Genomic DNA, 17,468 nt, shown 5'->3' on the forward strand with positions numbered 1-17,468 from the left:
TAGAGGAACACAGTGAGGGATTGTTGGCCTGAAGCGAATGAAGGTGAGAGCGCTGAGAATGGGTGTATCTGTTCCTACTGGACCACGAGTCCTGGTTCATGAAGGTTAGCTAACGGTCTCTGTGGTTCCCTGTTCCTTAGTCTTCAGCAGCATGCCGAGGTATAGGCTGGGGCAAGGAGGGTCTCCCCTGACTGCAGTGTGCATGTGCTGCGGGGCCCCTGGAGCTTAGGGAGCTCATATTGCCTGGGGTGGGGGGTCAATGAACAGCAGTGGCAGTGGTCAGTAGTTGGGAATATAGACTTTGACATGTAGCAGATCTAGGTTCCAATCCAAGTGTCTTCACCTGTTGGATGGGAATAATAATAGTGCCTCGCTTCGTGGACTGGGCGAAGATGCAGTGAGATGGTGTGTGTAAGATGTGTCCTGGTGCGTGGCACACAGTAAGCACATGTCAGCCACTGTTGTGTTGGGGTGGGAAAGTGTAAAAGCAACAGTGTGAGAAGTTGTTCTCTGGCCCATGGGGAAACTGCTGGGCCCTGTGTGTCACTCTGGTTCTCTCTCTCTAGGGTTACTTCCCTCCACGGGCCATTGAGATAGCACAGAAGATACCTTCTTGGAGGACGGAGCAGGACGTCCAGGCCCTGTGTAACTTCCTGCAGGTCCTGGATTGCTACCGGAACTACTCAGAGGCCCTGCAGCTGCTTCTGGCCAGGGTCCTCCGCTTTGAACGGTCAGTGAGGGCCCCCCGGCTCTGGGCTGGAGCTGGGCTGGGCAGGAAGACCCAGCTGAGAAGGCCATGGCAGGTGTGCCAGCCTTTCTGCCGAGTGTCAGCCGAGGAAAGCCATCTGTTAGTTCACCTTAGTGCTCACTGTTATGGTGCAGCACAATTTATCTCATCTATTCATTAAGATTCTACCCAGAATTAAGGAGAGGATCTGGTAAGGATCTGTTCCAATTCTCTAATTTCAGATAAGAAAATGGAGGCTCATAAGGGGAAAATGACTCATCTTAGGTCACCCAGATGATAAATAGCAGAGCTGAGGCTCAAATCCAGGCCCCAAAAAAGCCAGAATGGATCACAGGGGATTACATTACTAGTACATCCAGACAGGAACCAGGGCAAGGGTCTTGAACTGGGATGAGAGAAAAATTAAATCTGTATTTTTCTTAATCTCTAACTGAAATTGATCATTTTCTTCAATCACAGATGTAGGTTGCAAGCCACTGTAGTATTTAGACATTATTGTGACTTTTTCACCAAAAGAAATCACAAATATTTTCACATTATATTTAATGTTGCAGGATTCTTGAAAAATAGTTTATTACATCTTTGAAAATATGGTAGTTATTAGATATGCTATCTTTGTTGTTTGATGCCTTAATAAAGAGCCACACATATTGCTACATCACAAATTGGGGGTTTTGTTAAATAACTCTGCTGTATTTTATTTTATACGTTTGAGACATTATTCTGTGAAGGCTTCATCAGATTGTCACAGGGCCCATGGCACAAAAAGCGCCACGTAAATACCTTGTAGTAGAGAAGTTTAAGAGGTATGCGTGGACATATTGCTGTTTCCAGGACATTCAAAGGCTTACAGGGGACAGCCTTGCACAATATTTGAGGTGAGGCCTGTTTTGAAAATCCAGGATGCAATGTCACTATAGGTTAGTGTCTTGATATCTTCCTTCATGGAGGTCACAGTCTAAGACATAATCACAACTAAGTATAGGTTATGATCCTTTATGAACCATGCAGGATCTTTTCCACAGGTAATAAGCCAAGGGGAGGAGGTAATTATCCAGTTGGTTTGAACGAGGGAGTTTCACAGCAAAGGTGACATTTGAACAGGTATATTTGACAGGTAGAAGTGTAGATAAGGACATTCCAGGCAGAGGGTACCATCTGCTTTGTTCTAGCCTAGTGAATAAGAGTAAGTCACTGCTATCCTAAAGTGAGATTCCAGGACAGGCAGAATGGAGTCATGGAAAGAAAAAGAATCATGGAGCTAGGAGCTCTGGAATTTAATACCATGTCTGCCTCACTGGGACCTTAGACAAGCCACTTAAGCTTTGTGAGCCTCATATCCTCATCAGTGAAATGAGGAGAATATGGCTTTTCTGTAGATCAAAATATGGTGATTGTTAAAGCCAGTTGTTGATTGGCCAGGACTGGAAATTAGTAGATTAAATAGGATCCTTCCAGTTGCAAGTGACAGAACACAGTCTAGGAGAAGGTATTGGTGACTCATGTATCTGAAAAGTCCTGGGATAGTTCTCCAGCTTTAGGCTTAGATTGGATTTAGGGGCTTAGTGTCACCAGGACCATGTCTGTCTGTCTATCTGTCTCCATCTCCTGGCACTTCATAGTATAAGCCACCTTCTCAGCCAGACTCTCTTCTCACAATAGAGAGGTGACTGACCCAGCCACAACTTCAAACTTTCCTCCTTCTGGTTTCAGTCCCTTGGGAAAGAGAGTAAACATCCTAGTCCCTCAAGTCAGAGCCTTGGAATTAGTTCTTTCTGAACCAGGTTAGCTTTGCTTGAATCATCACTGGGCAGTGATGCTCTGATTGTCTGACAGTCAAGAAAGGGTGTTTCCCCCAAAGCAAAGTCAGGGTGGAGTTGGTAGAAAAATGTGACCAGATGCTTGGCAGCAAAAGCAGTAGAGTTCTGCTGTAGGAGATTCAGGTTCTAGTGCTGACTCAAGTGTGGCCTTCAAACAAGTCCCTGGGAGGGCCCCACTTTCCTCATCCTGAAAATGTAGATTGAGCTATATGATCTCTGAGGGTCTTTCTGGCTCCAATTCTAGAAGTCTACACTTGAGCGAACACTGGCTTTGCTCTTTTGATCCCAAAGTCTTATTTCCTGGCTGAATATGCCTGACTTCTCCCATCTGGCCATTGTCATCTGGGCCATCACCTCTTTCCTATGTTGACACAGCTTCTGGTTTATACCCAAACAAACCCAGAGCCAGAGGGGAGCCTGAAGCTACTGACTCCTGCCTAATACAGTCCTCAGTCCACCTGTTCTCTAGTCCCTGCCCCCAGGAACTTGCTACAGGGTTTGAAGCCAGTGGATGCTCTGGAAGCTCAGAAGGGGAGCTATTGCTATGGGCTGAGTCTGAGAGGTCTTCCTGGAGGCAGGAGAATCTGAGCTGGACCTTGAGCTCTCTGAAAAAATTTGAGTAGGTGAATAAGAGAGGAAAATCCATTCCAAGCAGGGGGAGCTGTGTAGACAAATTGATGGAACAAAGGAAGTAACACTTGTCCTGTGCAGAGGGTTGGCTCTGGCTCTCCTGCTGCTGGTAGCTCAGTGAGGAGGGGGAGGAGAATTCAGAGGACCTGCTGAGGGCAGTGCAGAGAGATTGGAGGTGAGGGGTATGACAGCAGTCTGGAAAACACTGGGGCACTTTTACAAAGGCCACTGATTCCTAAGAACTTGGTAGACACTGAAGGGCAGACTTTGGGCTCCCCATTGCCTTCTGGGTAAAATCCAAACTTAGCCCAACTTTTGGAGTGAGCCAGATTTCTCTTCCATTACCCCCCTGACCACCTCCCTATCTTCCATTTTCCTTTCTAATGGTAGTTACAGTTATTCCATTGAATGTGCCCATGCTTCCAGTCACTTCTGGGCCATTGAAACTGTTTTGTTTTTTTAAAATAGATTTTTATTGGTTTCAGAGAGGGAGGAAGAGGAAGAGATAGAAACATCAATGATGAGAGAATCATTGATTGGCTGCTCCTGCACACCCCCCACTGGGGATCGAGCCTGCAACCCGGGCCTGTGCCCTTGACCGGAATCAAACCTGGGGCCCTTCAGTCCACAGGCTGACGCTCTATCCACTGAACCAAACAAGCTAGGGCACCTCTGGGCCTTTGGACAGGAGTCCCTTTGCCTGGGATGTTCTTCCATCACTCTGTCCACCTGGATGACTCCAGACACCATCCTAGAGCTTTCTGTGGCCTTCCTAAGCTGAGTTAAATGCCCCTTCTCTGTGCTTCTGAATTATCTCGTGTTTACCTCTCTTTAAGCATTTTTAAACCTTATTTACCTCCTTATTTGACCATAGTTTTGAGAATGAAATCTGTGTCCTTTATCTCTGTGCCTGACAGACACAGTTGGAATTTAACTTATATTGAATGAATGAAGGAAATGAATGAATATTGAAAGAAGTGACATTTGAGCTTGCATTTGAAATACAGAAACTTCCTTCTGAGCTTAAGAACTAACTTCCAGTTTTCTTGGGACCTGGCACTTCTACCTCAGGGTTCCCAATTGGGTAGTGAGTTCTTGAAGATCATAAGACCATTTATTTGTCTCTTTCTAGGCATACTCATCTATATTTTACAGACAAAAGAAACGGAAGTTCAGAAAGGGGATGTTAGTTGCCCAGTGGCATACAGCTAGGGGTAGAACTAGGATTGGGATCCTGGTCTGACTCTAAAACCAGTGCTTTTAATTATTTAGCCACTCATCCAATGTTTTCAGCATGTGTTCATTCATTTATTTCACAACTGTTCATTGAGCATTTACTGTGTGACCAAGCAGACTGACAAAGGCTCTGTTCTCTGGAAGCTTCAGTCTAACAGAGGTGGGCAACTAAATATGTGTTAGCTTGATGGAGCTGGGAGTGGGCTCTTCTGAGTCCTTTCTAGCTACAGCCTGTGTTTTAATTCTCCAGAGCAAAGGGCACAACCAATCCAACTCCCCTCCCAGCACATGCTGGGCTCTGGGTTGCTACTAGATCACAGGTTATGGTCTTTTCCCAGGTTTGGTCGCAGACGTGTGATCATAAAGAAGGGGAAGAAGAGCAGCAGTTTTTATTTCATCTACTTGGGCAAAGTCGCAGTGACCCAGGATGAAGATGGCAGCAGCGCCTTCCTAGACCCCCACCCGATGTTGCTGCAGAAGGGCGACTGTTTTGGGGTAATGGAGGAAGGGCCTGGCTTCCTGGGCTGGGGTTGGAGTGTGAGAGATTCCTGCTAGAACCTCTTGGCCAGGCCCAATCCTGCCTTATATTCTGTGCAAGACACTGCCCTATTGTGGGTCCTAGCACCCTTATCTGTCAAAGGCCAACTCTTCGTTTGTGATGTTTAAGGAGTGTGTTCCCCATATGACCCCTTAGAGATACATGACTACTCAGTGAGGCCTCTCCAGCTTCCTGACTCTGGCCTGGTCAAGTCTGTTGCCTCTTTTTCCACAGGTAACATATTAAGAGGGAGGAGTGGCCCCACTGAAGGGTGATGAGCAAGAGCACAGGGCTGGCCCCAGAACCTGCAGTCTGGAGAGGGAAAATTTCAAGGGAAGCGGGGAGACAGAAGCAGGAAAGAGTGTGCAAGGCTGCAAGCAGGAAATGAGAGGTAGCCTCTTAATTACCTTTGCCCCTGTCTACCCAACAGGAAATGGGCCTTCTGAGTTCTTCAGTAAGGAGGGCCACTGTGGTCTGTATGGAAGAAACAGAGTTCTTGGTTGTCGACCAAGATGATTTCCTTGCTAATAACCTGGACCATGAAGTTAAAAAGGATGCCCAGGATCGGTTTGAGTTTTTTAGGTAACTCCATCATCAGCCAGCATCTTCCCCCCTGGGTGTTTGTTAGGTACCTAACTTTGTCCCAGGCCCAGTGGGAAACTCTAGGTGCTTTTCTCTCTGCCTGAAATGTTCTTCAGTACCACCTCCCACCCAAGTTCTCTATCAAACTCCTACTATACCTTCAGGTCTCAGTTCAAATATCCCTTCTTTGTGGAACAGTAATACTAGAATGGCTAACGTGTATTGAGTGCTTGCTGGGCCAGGAAGGGTGTTAAGACCTCTGGACTACCTGCCTTATCTAATTTCACATTCAGTCCTCTGAGGACATTTCTCTTATTCCCCCCAACTTATGGGTGAGGGAAATAAGGCTCAGGATGGGGATGTCCCAGAATGTCTGATTCAGAAGTCTCTGGGCCTCACCACCCCACCTCACTCACCAACCCCATCTACCCTCCACCCAGAATAGAGAGGGTGCCCCTCAATGCTTTTATTACACTATGTTAAAACTATAATTCTTGATTACACAATACTTTCTTTGCAATTTATTTGCCCTATCAGACAGTAAGCAATATGGTAGCAAGGCCCTATCGTACTTTTTAACTATTGTAATCCCTGTGTTGTCATAGTGCCAGGCACATGCAGATGCTCATTCAGTTATCTTTAGGAAAGAGTGAAAGTCAAATGAAGCATAGGCACTGGCACTGAAAATACATGTCGTAGGTTGCAGGCTATAGAGAATCATGATAAACAGAGCGTCCCTGTGAACTAGAGCCGAGAGAGCGCTTCACAAAGGATCTGGAGCCTGACAAGGGGGAATTTGGTCCCCAAGGGAGGAGCAGTTCATTTGGTCACAGAGTGGGAAAATGAGGCTGGTTTCCTTCCAGTCTCAGCTCTTACGCTTATCAACCATGTGACCCTCGATAGGTCATTTCTCCAAGTGTTAGTCTCCTGCTCTGTGAAATGGAGATAATGATTCCTCTCTTCCAAGGTCATTGTAAGGATTGAATGAGATAATCATGGGAAGTGTGTGGCCCAGCGTTTGGCACATAGTAGGTGCTTCTTCTGGGGTGGCCCAGCTTTCCTTCCAGTGCCTCTCCAGTGGTTCTCAACCTTCCTAATGCTGTGACCCTTTAATACAGTTCCTCACGTTGTGGTGACCCCCAACCATGAAATTATTTTCGTTGCTACTTCATAACTGTAATTTTGCTACTGTTATGAATCGTAATGTAAATATCTGATATGCAGGATGTATTTTCAGGGGCCGCGACCCACAGGTTGAGAACCGCTAGAGACCCTTCTCCTCTGGACATGGCACTGACTCCATTCCCCTTTGGTGCTCTGAATGGAACTCAGTGCCCCCACTGAGGCCTAAGTCACTGAGTTCTGAGCTCATAATCTGTTGGAGCTGAGAGAGTCTACTACCATAGCTAATAATCCCTTGGGGCCTCATCTGAGGGAAGGCAAACACATGTATGCGGTGTATGAGGTCAGGTGGAGGGGAAGTCACTTCAGTGGGTCTTCAACTACAGGGAACAAAAGAGGTGAATCCAGACTCTTCCCCAGGGCTGAGTGTTTGAAGCCAATAGGCTATAGGAGATGGGTAGGAATGAGCTGCCCAAACCAAAGTAGGGCCAAGACTGCTGGACTTGAGGGGCAGAATAGCTGGTGAGCTGCAGTGAGGCCTTCTCACAGTGTTACTTGGATGAGAACAGCTTAGTGAGCCACAAGGTTGTGGTCAAGGAGCTGGAGAAAGTCTCCTGGAGGGAAGAACAGAAGCGAGAGAATCATAGTTGGTGGATTATACAGGTGTGTTTGAGGAGTAGCAGTGGGAAGTGGCTGGATGAAGGGCCTGGAGAAGAAGGCAGGGGGAGCCAAGGCGATATGTGGTAGGAGATTGGCTACAGGCTAGGTGATTGGAGGTTGTGTGTAATCTTCCAACTCAAGCATTTGCAAGAGCAGGAGAACATATTCCCTTTCTGGAAATTGTTAAGAGCTGTGTACCTTCTGTGATGGAGGGCAATGCATTCTAACATGTTTTTCCCCTCAGGCAGATGGAGCTGTTACAGTCGTGGTCTGATGAGAAGCTCTGGAAACTGGTAACCCTTGGGAAGGTGGAGAAGTACTCATTTGGGCAGCTGGTCTCAAAAGACATTATTGAATCATCCTCTGTCATGTTTGTCTGCAGGGTAAGAAGTCAAGATTGGGAGTGTAAAGCTGGGAAGAGCGTGCCTAATATAGGATCCTATGGCCAGACCGAAGGGTCCTGAGTGCTGTTCTGCAGCACTTGCAATTGGCAATTGTTGCCTCATTGAGGATTTAATTACTAGTAAGATTAATCATGTTTGTTTACTGTCTAAATTTTGTCTTTTGCATATTGCTTTATGTCTTTGCCAACTTCTCTATTGGTTGATAATGAAAAGAAAATCTAACATATATTGAGCTCTTACTGTGTACCAAGCTGTATGCTCAACACGCTTTATTTCATTTTAACATCATAGCAGCACAAAGGAGAGTGGGACTGTCATTCCCGTTTTACAGAGACACAGGAAGGTTAGGTGGTTTGTCCAAAGTCACACAGTTGCTGAAGGGCAGAGGCACAGTTCATCCCAGGTCTGACTCCAAAGCTCCTCTTCTCAGGAACTAGGATTTGGAATTTGAGTTGACCTTTCTGTAGTTAATCATTATCATCATCTTAAGAGCCACCAATTTTTGGGGGCTCTTTGCTCTTGCGCCAGGGGTTCTACTAGCATCATTAATTTTTTTCATGTGTATTCAGGAATAGATAATACATTCACATGGTTCAAAAATTCAAAAGGTTCAATAGAATGGTAATTTTCCCTTTCACCTTTTCCCCTCAACCACCCAGTTTCTTGTGTGTCTGTACTGCACATATTCTCTGCTTGTGTATATGGTTTTTTTCCTTTTTTCCATAAATGGCATCAAATGACATAGACTGTTCTGCACTTTGCTATTTCATTAAGAATATTTCTGTAGATTGTTACATACTAGTACATACAGAGCCCATTCATTCTTTTTTCCACCTGTTTAATATTTTACTGAATGGTTGTACTTCAATTTACTTAGCCAGATTCCTATTGATATATATTAATTTTTTAAAATATATTTTTATTGATTTCAGAGATGAAGGGAGAGGGAGAGAGAGATAGAAACATCAATGATGAGAGAAAATCATTGATCAGCTGCCTCCTGCACACCCCCTACTGGAGATCAAGCCTGCAACCCAGGCATGTGCCCTTGACTGGAATCGAACCGGGACCCTTCAGTCTTTACCCACTGAGCCAACACAGCTAGGGCTGGATATTAATTTGTCTCAATCTTTTGTTATTTCAGGGTTTTGATGAATACCATGCACATACTATCATTTCATCATAAATAGTCACCCAAGCTCTATAAGGAAGATATTATTATCCTAAGTTTACAGACAAGGATAATAAAGATACCTTAAGAAAGGCTACCCAACTAGTAAGTGGCAGAGCCAGAGTTCTAAAAACTTTCAGTATTCCCATATATCTATTATCTACATGTTAAGCCACCACAGACATTTTGTCAAGTTTTTGCCAAGGTCATGCATGACACATTGGTCCAGGCTTGAGAGGGATACAAAGATGGAAAAGACTGGTTCTCTCTCCTTATATATCTTCTTTACTAGATTCTGAGCACAGACAAAGGTGTCAATACCAACTACAAAGTGATTAGTGCAAAATCTGTGAGTTGTAAGGATTCAGGAGATAGAGCTCTCTAAAGTCTGGAGGCTATAAGGAAGGTTTCCCTGGACGAGGTGAGGTGGGAGATGAGTCTGGACCATTAGACAAAAGGAAGGGGCAATATTGGTTGTATGCTGGAGCTGGCTCATAGTGACTTGGAGAGCTGATTAAATTTTCAGGAATTCTTCGAGTTGGTAAACAATATAATTATTTAAAAATTATATAAACTTATAATTAAATACATTATATTGAAAACAAGAGTAATATATGCTGAGCAGCCAGGCCAGTGTTGCTCAGTGGTTGAGTGTCAACCTACGAACCAGAAGATCATAGTTTGATTCCCGGTCAGGGCACATGCCTGGGTTGTGGGCTTGATCTCTCTCCTTCTCCCTTCCTTTCTGAAATTAATAAAAAAATATATTTTTTAAAAGCTGAACACAGCCCTAACCGGTTTGGCTCAGTGGATAGAGTGTTGGCCTGCAGACTGAAGGGACCCAGGTTCGATTCTGGTTAAGGGCATGTACCTTGGTTGCAGGCACATCCCCAGTAGGGGGTGTGCAGGAGGCAGCTGATCCATGTTTCTCTCTCATAGAAGTTTCTAACTCTTTTTTTTTTAAAAAATATATTTTATTGATATTTTACAGAGAAGAAGGGAGAGAGAGAGTTAGAAACATCGATGAGAGAGAAACATCGATCAGCTGCCTCCTGCACATCTCCTGCTGGTGATGTGCCCGCAACCCAGGTACATGCCCTTGACCGGAATCGAACCTGGGACCTTTCAGTCCGCAAGCCGACGCTCTATCCACTGAGCCAAACCGGTTTCGGCAGAAGTTTCTAACTCTTTATCGCTCTCTTTTCCTCTCTGTAAAAAATCAATGAAATATCTTTAAAAAAATTAATGCTTATAAAAAAAAAAGCTGAACACATCATTTTCTAATGATGTTATTGCATTGTAGTATTATCTAGGCTCTTGAGGATATGTCTATTGCATCTGTATGGTGGAAATACTATACAGTTGTGCACATTTCTTCTCAACTCCACACTCAGTGACTTCACTCATATTGATAGCTTAAAATTGGCCACTGTGGAAGTATTTACACAATGGAAATTGGCAGACAGTCTAAGTCAGATCTTGATTTATGGCTTTGCTGATTGTCTTAAGAAAGCTCTAGAGAAAATGTTTATAATGTAGGTTATATTTAATAGAGGGAAGGATCTGTACCTATTACACTGTGAAGAGAAGAAAATTGAGAAAATATTCTTCTAGTATTTAAAAATCATGATCTGATCCATCATAGATATTAGTCATATCATCAATGAGCAGTGAGGTTCTGATACACATAGTGATAAAGCTAAAAGAGGTTTCAATTTAATGAATATAATTTATATGAGAGTGAGAAATAGTTTACCAGTAGATTATAAATCAGATTTAATAATACTAAATTTATTGGGAAAAGAGTGGATTCGGATACAAATTCATTTGTCAAATCATGGTTGAATTATGACCAATTGGCCATGGACACAAGAGTTCAGCCAAAGTCAACAAAAGCATCCTGTGAGAATTGATTGTCAAAAGGGAATATTTAATGAGTATAGTATATTTTGTTATTTATAAACTAGAGGCCCGGTGTACAGAATTTGTGCACTGGTTGGGGGCATGGCCTGCAGGGATTGGCCTGCTGTGGAGGCTCCGCTCATCCTGGTCCACCAAGCAGATATCAGGGAGGAGAAGGAATTGCAAATGATTCAAGTTGGCCTTCAGGGCTCTCCACTACCAGCTCTTCTCGGCTTTCTCCCATCTCTTCTCACATGACCATCAGGATTCTCCAAACTTATATAAACCCCAAGCACATCCCTACTGCAAGCTTGGCTTCCTACTATTCCACTCAGCTGGCAAGGACCTCATCCTTATCCCACCCTTGATTGAGTCAGATCCTGTACATCCAATCCCCTTTCATGTGTAGAAGCTGGAAGCCAAACACTACATTTCCTAAGCTCCCTTGCAGCAAAGGCTCTGGATGTGATTTGGATTCCACCAATCCGATGCACTTGGGTAGACTTGGCTTTGGAACGGCCAGATATCTACATTGTTAGTGGACCTGCCCTCTGAGTGGCTGCTCCCACTGTGGGAGTGTGCTCAACCCGGTCAGCTGAGCAGTGCTCCCACTGTGGGAGCACACGGACCACCAGGGGGCAGCTCCTGCATTGAGTGTCTGCCCCATGGTGGTCAGTGCGCATCATAGTGACTGTTTGACTGGTAGTTCTGGTCGTTCAGCTGTTTGGTCACTGGGCTTTTATTATATAGGATTGTATATAACACACCCTTTATAACAGTAAAATTTATAGATTTGTGTACATTTTCCTAGAGAACCAGTTGTTAAAGTTAGCAGTACCCTGGATGTGTTTGTGTTATTATTCTGGATTAAGTCTTAGAGAACAGAGTCAAGTGTAACTAACATAAGCAGAAAGGAATTTATCAGAGGGTATTAAATGGCTAACATATTGACTGGGTGGTGGGGAGGCCTGAAGAAACAGACCTAGACTGAAAATGACTCCCAAACAATTCCAGATCAGAGTCCAGATCTGGATTGCCACAGGTGCTGCTGTTCCTGCCACGTTCAAGAAGCCACTGCCTCCACTAACAATGTAGATATCTGGCAGTTCCAAAGCCAAGTCTACCCAAGTGCATCGGATTGGTGGAATCCAAATCACATCCAGAGCCTTTGCTGCAAGGGAGCTTAGGAAATGTAGTGTTTGGCTTCCAGCTTCTACACATGAAAGGGGATTGGATGTACAGGATCTGACTCAATCAAGGGTGGGATAAGGATGAGGTCCTTGCCAGCTGAGTGGAATAGTAGGAAGCCAAGCTTGCAGTAGGGATGTGCTTGGGGTTTATATAAGTTTGGAGAATCCTGATGGTCATGTGAGAAGAGATGGGAGAAAGCCGAGAAGAGCTGGTAGTGGAGAGCCCTGAAGGCCAACTTGAATCATTTGCAATTCCTTCTCCTCCCTGATATCTGCTTCATCGTACCTAAAATTTGTTTTTCCTAAAAAGATTCAGGGAATAAGTAGTGAGGGATGTAAGTTCAAGACTTCCTTTAATCAGAAGGATGATTACATCCTGACCAGCAGAACGTGGGGGATACTTCTTAATCTGTTTTGGCCTCCATTTCTTAATCTGTAAAATGGGACCAATTTGCCTCATAAAGTCTGTAAGGATGAGAGTTTAGCACATACTTAATTAACATTCATCCTCTAATCCAGTTCCCAGAGTGTTGTTGCTGGACCAGCAGAATCAGAATCATCTGGAAACTCATTAAAAGTGCAAATTATTGGGCCCACACAAGAGCTATTAAATCCAAAACTCTGGGAGGAGGGGGGGGTGGGAACTGGAGGGGGACTCAGTAATCTGTGTATTTCGTCTTTCATGTGATTCTGATGCACATTAAAGTCAGAGAACCTGCGATTTAAGGGAGGAGTTTTCAAATTTTGGTAAGCATAAAGAACACCTAGGGTGCTTCTTCAAAAGGCATGTAGATTCCTGCCTCACCACAGAGATCTGATTCACTAACTCTGGAAAACTGCATTTTGAATAAGTGAATAAGTGTCATAGGTGCCCAGCTGGTGTGGCTCAGTGGTTGAGTGTCAATCTATGAACCAGGAGGTCATGATTCGATTCCCGGTCCGGGCACATGCCCAGGTTGTAGCTCGATCCCCAGTGTGGGGCTTGCAGGAGGCAGTCAATCAGTGATTCTCTCTCATCATTGATATTTCGATCTCTTCCTCTCCCTTCCTCTCTGAAATCAATAAAAAAATATTTTTAAAAAGTGTCACAAGTGATTCTAATGTAGGGGTGCTTGAACTTCATTCTGAGAAAAATAGTAAAGAAGTCATAAACTCATCCTGGCCAGTAGGTAAGTTTGGTTTGTCCCTTACAGTGTTTTATTAAAAGCTGATTTAATAGTTGAGGTGGAGATTGGACATAAAAATTCCAATTTCTGGCTTCTTTTGAATATTCAGAAGATCAGGCAATGCCAGGCTGTATTCTGGCTGGAGTTCGAGAGCACCTGCCCCTTTAAAGGGACTGCTATTTTTTTTCTCATTTTTATTTCCTGACTAGTTAGCAGCTCCTTGAGTGTTCCTCTCCTAAGGAAACCGGCTGCCTGACTCCTGTAGTTTACTCATATTGCCACTAGAGGGCAAAATCAGCAGCTGGTGGCTGGGAGTCTTTGAGACCCGGTAAAGAACCTGATTTCCTGCTGGCATCACAAACATAATTAATGCCCATATTCAACTCATTTTGAACAGTTTATAATTTGGGGACACATTGTGAAATTGTTTCCTTTACAGATACAGATGTGATTGAATATCCATGAGAGACTTTCTAAGAAGAAACTGTTGGACTGTTTTTCTTTAGCACCTGCAGTTCCTAGTTGATAAATGTTTGTTGAATGAATATTGAATAAAGCTTCATGCACAATGCCCGGCATATAAAAGGGCTTATTAAATGTTTGACCCCTTCTTCTTCTTCCTCTTTAACAGTAAACTGTCTTGAACCTTAACCCTTCATAATGTATCTCTTAGACTTCCTACTAAAAAAGGGATTTATCTTTATAAATCCTTATATAAAGATATGAAATTTTAAAATGACATATTCTTCTTTCCTACCAGATTAGGAAAAATTAGAAACATTGTGCAAACACAGTTGCCAATGTAACAAAAGATGTATTACAAGGGACTCTGTTATATACTGTCAGAGAGGGTGTAAACAGATCTAACATTTCTGGGGGGCAGTTTGTTGATGTGTATTGAAACATGTATAACTTTTGGAATTAATCCCAAAGAGATAATGAAACATGGGTATTCTTTTTTTAAATTTTTTATTAAATCTTTATTGTTCAGATTATTATATTTGTTCTTCTTTTTTCCCCCCATAACTCCCCTCCACCCAGTTCCCACCCCTCCCTCCTCCCTCACTCCCCACCCACTGTCCTCATCCATAGGTGCACGATTTTTGTCCAGTCTCTTCCCGCATCTCCCACACCCCTTTCCCCCCCAAGAATAGTCAGTCCACTCCCTTTCTATGCCCCTGATTCTATTATAATCACCAGTTCATTCTGTTCATCAGATTATTCACTTGATTTTCAGATTCACTTGTTGATAGATGTGTATTTGTTGTTCATAATTTGTATCTTTACCTTTTTCTTCTTCTTCCTCTTCTTAAAGGATACCTTTCAGCATTTCATATAATCCTGGTTTGGTGGTGATGAACTCCTTTAGCTTTTTCTTATCTGTGAAGCTCTTTATCTGACCTTCAATTCTGAATGATAGCTTTGCTGGGTAAAGTAATCTTGGTTGTAGGTTCTTGGCATTCATCACTTTGAATATTTCTTGCCACTCCCTTCTGGCCTGCAAAGTTTCTGTTGAGAAATCAGCTGACAGTCATATGGGTACTCCCTTGTAGGTAACTGACTGTCTTTCTCTTGCCGCTTTTTTTTTTTAAATTAAATCTTTATTGTTCAGATTATTACATTTGTTCCTCTTTTTCCCCCCCCATAACTCCCCTCCTCCCAGTTCCCGCCCCACCCTCCGCCCTCACTCCCCACCCACTGTCCTCATCCATAGGTGCACGATTTTTGTCCAGTCTCTTCCCAAATCTCCCACACCCCTTTCCCCCCCAAGAATAGTCAGTCCATTCCCTTTCTATGTCCCTGATTCTATTATAATCACCAGTTCATTCTGTTCATCAGATTATTTATTCACTTGATTCTTAGATTCACTTGTTGATAGATGCATATTTGTTGTTCATAATTTGTATCTTTACCTTTTTCTTCTTCTTCCTCTTCTTAAAGGATACCTTTCAGCATTTCATATAATCCTGGTTTGGTGGTGATGAACTCCTTTAGCTTTTCCTTATCTGTGAAGCTCTTTATCTGACCTTCAATTCTGGATGATAGCTTTGCTGGATAAAGTAATCTTGGTTGTAGGTTCTTGGTATTCATCACTTTGAATATTTCTTGCCACTCCCTTCTGGCCTGCAAAGTTTCTGTTGAGAAATCAGCTGACAGTCGTATGGGTATTCCCTTGTAGGTAACTGACTGTCTTTCCCTTGCTGCTTTTAAGATTCTCTCTTTGTCTTTTGCTCTTGGCATTTTAATGATGATGTGTCTTGGTGTGGTCCTCTTTGGATTCCTTTTGTTTGGGGTTCTCCGCGCTTCTTGGACCTGTAAGTCCATTTCTTTCACCAGGTGGGGGAAGTTTTCTGTCATTATTTCTTCAAATAGGTTTTCAATATCTTGCTCTCTCTCATCTTCTGGCACCCCTATAATTCTGATGTTGGTGCGCTTGAAGCTGTCCCAGAGGCTCCTTACACTATCCTCACATTTTTGGATTCTTTTTTCATTTTGCTTTTCCGGTTGGGTGTTTTTTTCTTCCTCGCATTTCAAATCATTGACTTGATTCTTGCGCTCCTCTGGTCTGCTGTCGGGAGTCTGTATAATATTCGTTATTTCAGTCCGTGTATGCTTAATTTCTAGTTGGTTCCCCAATATAACATCGAGGGTCTCATTAGTTTTCTTGTAGAGCTCATTAAGTTTATCGGCGGCTTCTAAACAGTTCTTGAGAGACCTTAAAAGTGTGGTTCTGAACTCTATATCTTCCATTGACAATTTTGTCCTGTTTCTTTGTCTCCGCATTTTGTTATGCTTCCTTGGTGCACCCCCTAGTGGTCTTTGTTCGCAGTCTTATAGTTAAACCTTGATTGTTGTAGCTAATACCAGGGAGGGTTTGACCTCCAGGCCAAGTGGCTATGAGAATCAGCTGTGTCAGCAGTGAGAGAACTTCTGTCCTCTAGGGAGGTGCTAATCTAGCCTTTGCCTGAGGCTATCCAGCAAATGCCTCTGTGCAGGGCTTGGGCAGGGCGGGTCGCACAGGATCAACAGGGTGGGCCGGAGAGAGCAGTTATGGCGGCTCTCAGTCCTGTCCCCAGGGGCTCTGCCTCTCTGAGTCCCAGCACCCACTGCAAAGCTGGGAGAGAAAGCTGCACTCGCTCTGACCGAAGCCAGACAGTCCCGCTTCTACGGTTTGAGTCTGGGTCCCTAAAGACTCGCCTGTATCTGGAGCTCAGAGTCTGCAACTCCCTCCCGATTGAAAACAACAACCGTGCCCTCCGCCGCCAGCCCGCTCCACGCACTCCGCACCTCAGAATTTGACTTCAGCACTGTGCCTCCTCTGAGTGTCCGTATGCGTTTCTCTTTCCTCCTAGTTGTAGGATTTCCACTCAGCCAGCATTCCTGTGGCTCTGGGTGATGTCTGTTCCGTCTTTTAGTTTCACTTTTGAAGTAGTTGTTCAAAGCAGCAAACTCCGGCGTTAACCTATGCCGCCATCTTGGTTCTCTCTCTCTTGCCGCTTTTAAGATTCTCTCTTTGTCTTTTGCTCTTGGCATTTTAATGATGATGTGTCTTGGTGTGGTCCTCTTTGGATTCCTTTTGTTTGGGGTTCTCTGCGCTTCCTGGACTTGTAAGTCTATTTCTTTCACCAGGTAGAGGAAGTTTTCTGTCATTATTTCTTCAAATAGGTTTTCAATATCTTGGTCTCTCTCATCTTCTGGCACCCCTATAATTCGGATGTTGGTGCGCTTGAAACTGTCCCAGAGGCTCCTTACACTATCTTCGTATTTTTGGATTCTTTTTTCATTTTGCTTTTCTGGTTGGATGTTTTTTGCTTCTTCATATTTCAAATCGTTGACTTGATTCTTGTGATCCTCTAGTCTGCTGTTGGGAGTCTGTATAATATTCTTTATTTCAGTCAGTGTATGCTTAATTTCTAGTTGGTTCTTTATCACAACCTCGAGGGTCTCATTAGATTTCTTGAGGGTCTCATTAAGTTTATTGGCAGTTTCTAGAAAATTATTGAAAGACCTTAAAAGTGTGGTTTTGAACTCTATATCCAGTCATTTGCTTTCCTCCATTTCTGTCATTTGTGTCCTTTTTCTTTGTCTCCACATTTTTTATGCTTCCCTGTGTTGATACAATGGTTTTCTGTCCTAAGTGTCCTCTAGGGCTCAGTGGTTCAGCCTCCCCAATTACCTGAGGAGGACACTCTTGGTGCACCCCCTTGTGGTCTTTGTGCACAGTCTTGTTGTAGTTAAGCTTTGATTGTTGTAGTTATCACTGGGAGGAATTGGCCTACAGGCCAATTGGCTGTGAGA

At 43.7% G+C, this 17,468-nt stretch overlaps 1 protein-coding gene across 2 annotated transcripts in view; it reads left to right on the forward strand.

The window, feature by feature from the left end:
• CNBD2 (cyclic nucleotide binding domain containing 2) overlaps positions 1-17,468 on the forward strand; it is a 65,705-nt gene that overhangs the window by 20,301 nt on the left and 27,936 nt on the right. For both annotated transcript variants that reach the window (XM_059706036.1, XM_059706037.1), the window contains exons 4-7: positions 567-730; positions 4,773-4,929; positions 5,403-5,554; positions 7,581-7,719. In XM_059706036.1, coding sequence (XP_059562019.1) covers positions 567-730; positions 4,773-4,929; positions 5,403-5,554; positions 7,581-7,719 — 612 coding nt within the window. The remainder of the gene's footprint in view (positions 1-566; positions 731-4,772; positions 4,930-5,402; positions 5,555-7,580; positions 7,720-17,468) is intronic.

Source organism: Myotis daubentonii, chromosome 8 (genome assembly GCF_963259705.1).
Source record: "Myotis daubentonii chromosome 8, mMyoDau2.1, whole genome shotgun sequence".
NCBI lineage: Eukaryota > Metazoa > Chordata > Mammalia > Chiroptera > Vespertilionidae > Myotis > Myotis daubentonii.